Source organism: Wyeomyia smithii, chromosome 2 (assembly GCF_029784165.1).
Source record: "Wyeomyia smithii strain HCP4-BCI-WySm-NY-G18 chromosome 2, ASM2978416v1, whole genome shotgun sequence".
In the NCBI taxonomy this organism is placed as follows: domain Eukaryota; kingdom Metazoa; phylum Arthropoda; class Insecta; order Diptera; family Culicidae; genus Wyeomyia; species Wyeomyia smithii.
Window position 1 is genome coordinate 108,053,840 of NC_073695.1, and position 2,462 is coordinate 108,056,301.

The 2,462-nt window shown below is 37.9% G+C and overlaps 1 protein-coding gene across 2 annotated transcripts; it reads right to left on the bottom strand.

Annotated features, from left to right (window-relative positions):
• Positions 1-464: 464 nt before the first annotated feature.
• LOC129725507 (peroxisomal membrane protein PEX14) lies at positions 465-2,462 on the bottom strand. 2 transcript variants are annotated; one of them, XM_055681442.1, is made up of 5 exons: positions 1,988-2,462; positions 1,607-1,927; positions 1,113-1,336; positions 850-1,047; positions 465-753 (listed from the first exon to the last, which is right to left on the bottom strand). In XM_055681442.1, exons 1-5 carry the CDS (start codon positions 2,069-2,071, stop codon positions 747-749), a joined length of 834 nt encoding a protein of 277 aa, XP_055537417.1. In that variant the 5' UTR covers positions 2,072-2,462; the 3' UTR covers positions 465-746. The 2 variants fall into 2 exon arrangements, with proteins under 2 accessions (XP_055537417.1, XP_055537418.1); XM_055681443.1 differs by having other exon boundaries at positions 465-1,047.

A 2,462-nucleotide genomic window follows, 5' to 3' on the forward strand; every position in this document is an offset into this window, starting at 1 on the left:
TATGGCGCCTTTTATTTTTGTTTATTAGAAATTCTGAGACCTTCCGAAACATTCCAGCATTGAAAACATTAAAAAATAGCCATTCAAAGGACTAAGTTTATTGCAAGACCTTTTGTGATTTGAGTTTTGTGGAATGTATAGGGGTATTCAACCGAAAATAGCCCTTCGCAACGTTAAATATCCATTGTAGTTTTCACAGTTTTGTATCCTAGTAGTTGTGCAGAAGTTATGTTAAGAGACCGTGTTTCTGAACGAACCCAATTATATTAAGTGTTACGTACGTGAAAGTCATAGCTTTTTTTGTTTTGTACCTGATACCACTCATTATTTTCGAAAAAAGCCTGAGCACATCAGATCAAATTAAACTTTCATCAGTAGAGGGTAGGAAAATGGGTGGTCAAGGAAAACAAAATAATGTTCTGTACCCAGAAAATGTTCGGCATCAATGATTTGAAATAGCCTCCTTTATCTGCTGGGACTTTTATTTAGTCTCCTCAAAACTTATCTACAACACGCAAATTTGCTGCCATTATGCCCTAACATTGGTTTCAACTAATTAAAAAATGACAAGGAAGCATTCGTAACTTTTGAACTGTACTTTACACCTAAAGCAATATGCTTTTTTATACCGCTCCTTTATTAGAGAACTCATATTCGTACACTAACCGGATACTAAATCACAAAATACCATTTTACATCTTTCACCGCGTTTGCATAATCCTGTGTCAAAACCCCAGCCAATTTTTTTACGATCTGTGGAAAAAGAAAGGAAAACATTGATTGGTACACTGGCTCCTAAAGCAGCATTGCAATACTGCCAGGAGCAGCGGTTGTTTCGCTCTAAATTACATTATCTCCAAGCTGCTGTCGCTGTTCTTTAACACCACATCGTGATCACTGGAACCGGAGCCAGAGCCAGTGTCATTGTCGTCATTCTTCTCTGGTTCACTTTCACTAATAGGAGTTCTTTCCTGGGATTGGGACTGCAGTTGCCACGCAGGAATTGAGGGTGGTACCATAGGCAGAGTAGGAGAGGCGAATTGTTTTCTGTAGTAGGCGTAGAAAGGTCTTGAAAATCGGATGCTTGATCTTGCATAAAATATCCATCTCACCTATTCAACAACAGACCCTTGATTGAGTCTAGATCAGTTTTGAAGCTAGCAAGCTCTTTGGTAGCAGATTGGGTTTGATTTACCCTGTTCAATTCATCCTTGATCTTTGTCAGTTCTAGATTGAGGTTGTCAATTTTAACTTCTACAGTTTTCCTTAAGTCATCTATTTGCTCATCTACTGGTTTCTTTATTTTGTCGCGGAAAATTAGAGGCTCCAGATACTTCTATAGAAGGAATACTAGATTAGTTGAGGTCTGCTTCAAATCCGGATTATTTGTGTTAGGAACGAATGAAAAAAAAACTACAACAATTTAGTTCAGAGTTATTTCGTTATCTTAACCCTGACGTTGAGGTACTTTGAAAAGCTTTTAAGTAGGAAACAATCTTAATCTTAACATATAAAAAAAAGTTTATTATCGTTGAAAAACCCACACCAATATAAACCGTCACCACAAATTAAACATTTTGTTCGTAAAGTAGGCTCTTCGGCATACCTTGTAGAACATGTACATCCCGTACATGAGTCCACTAATTAGTGCGACGGAGCTGAGCATTTCCTTCATTCTACCGAACCAACCTTGTTGCGGTTGGACGGCGTACTGTGATTTTGAGTAGGCTGAGGCAGATTCTACACCCATGCTTATGACAGTCTGGTGATTGGTAACGGTTGGATCTTTTGTAAAAACTCCGGCTCGCTCACATGCCAGCTGAATTTCTTCATCGTTTAAACCCTTCGACCGTAGAAATGCTTGTTTTTGATTAATGGCACTACGCATTACATTTGGGTTGTTGAGGAACTTTACGGCGGTTGAAATCTGTGTATCAAATTACATTACGAATAACCTTTATAACACAAACCAAAGCATTTAACTTACCAAATGCTCCCGTAAGGGCAGTGCAGGTGGTAGCACCGGATCTGCATTATTTACAGCTGGTGGAGATTCTTCGCTTTCACTCATACTGATTTCTACAGAGAGATTAATCTTGTATGGTGATTAAAATAAGTTATCTTTTAAGCTGCCGGCAGAGCCAAAGTACAATCTTTAGCTCGCTTTTGTTATAATGTAAATCTCTACCGCAAAATACGCTGTTATCAGCTCACTTACGACGAACAAAAGCTACTGATAGTGACGATCAGATGAACGTAGTGGTAGATTAGCATAAATTATGGCAACATAATTTTCTCCTTACGCAATACGACCAAATTAGTATATCATTTATCCGTATACTCTGAAACAATAAATCGTTTTGCTTGATTGTTCCGCTTCAATCAAAAATTAATTTTGTTATAAATGCACAACAGCACAACACCGACAAACATGGTCCTTTTTATACCTTTTAAGATGACGT

Coding starts and splice junctions, on each gene's coding strand:
- LOC129725507 (XM_055681442.1), bottom strand. CDS start 2,071: ATGAGTGAAAGCGAAGAATCTCCACCAGCTGTAAATAATGCAGATCCG. Junction 1,928..1,987: donor TGCCCTTACGGGAGCATTTG/GTAAGTTAAATG, acceptor TTTGATACACAG/ATTTCAACCGCCGTAAAGTT. Junction 1,337..1,606: donor GGATGTACATGTTCTACAAG/GTATGCCGAAGA, acceptor TTCCTTCTATAG/AAGTATCTGGAGCCTCTAAT.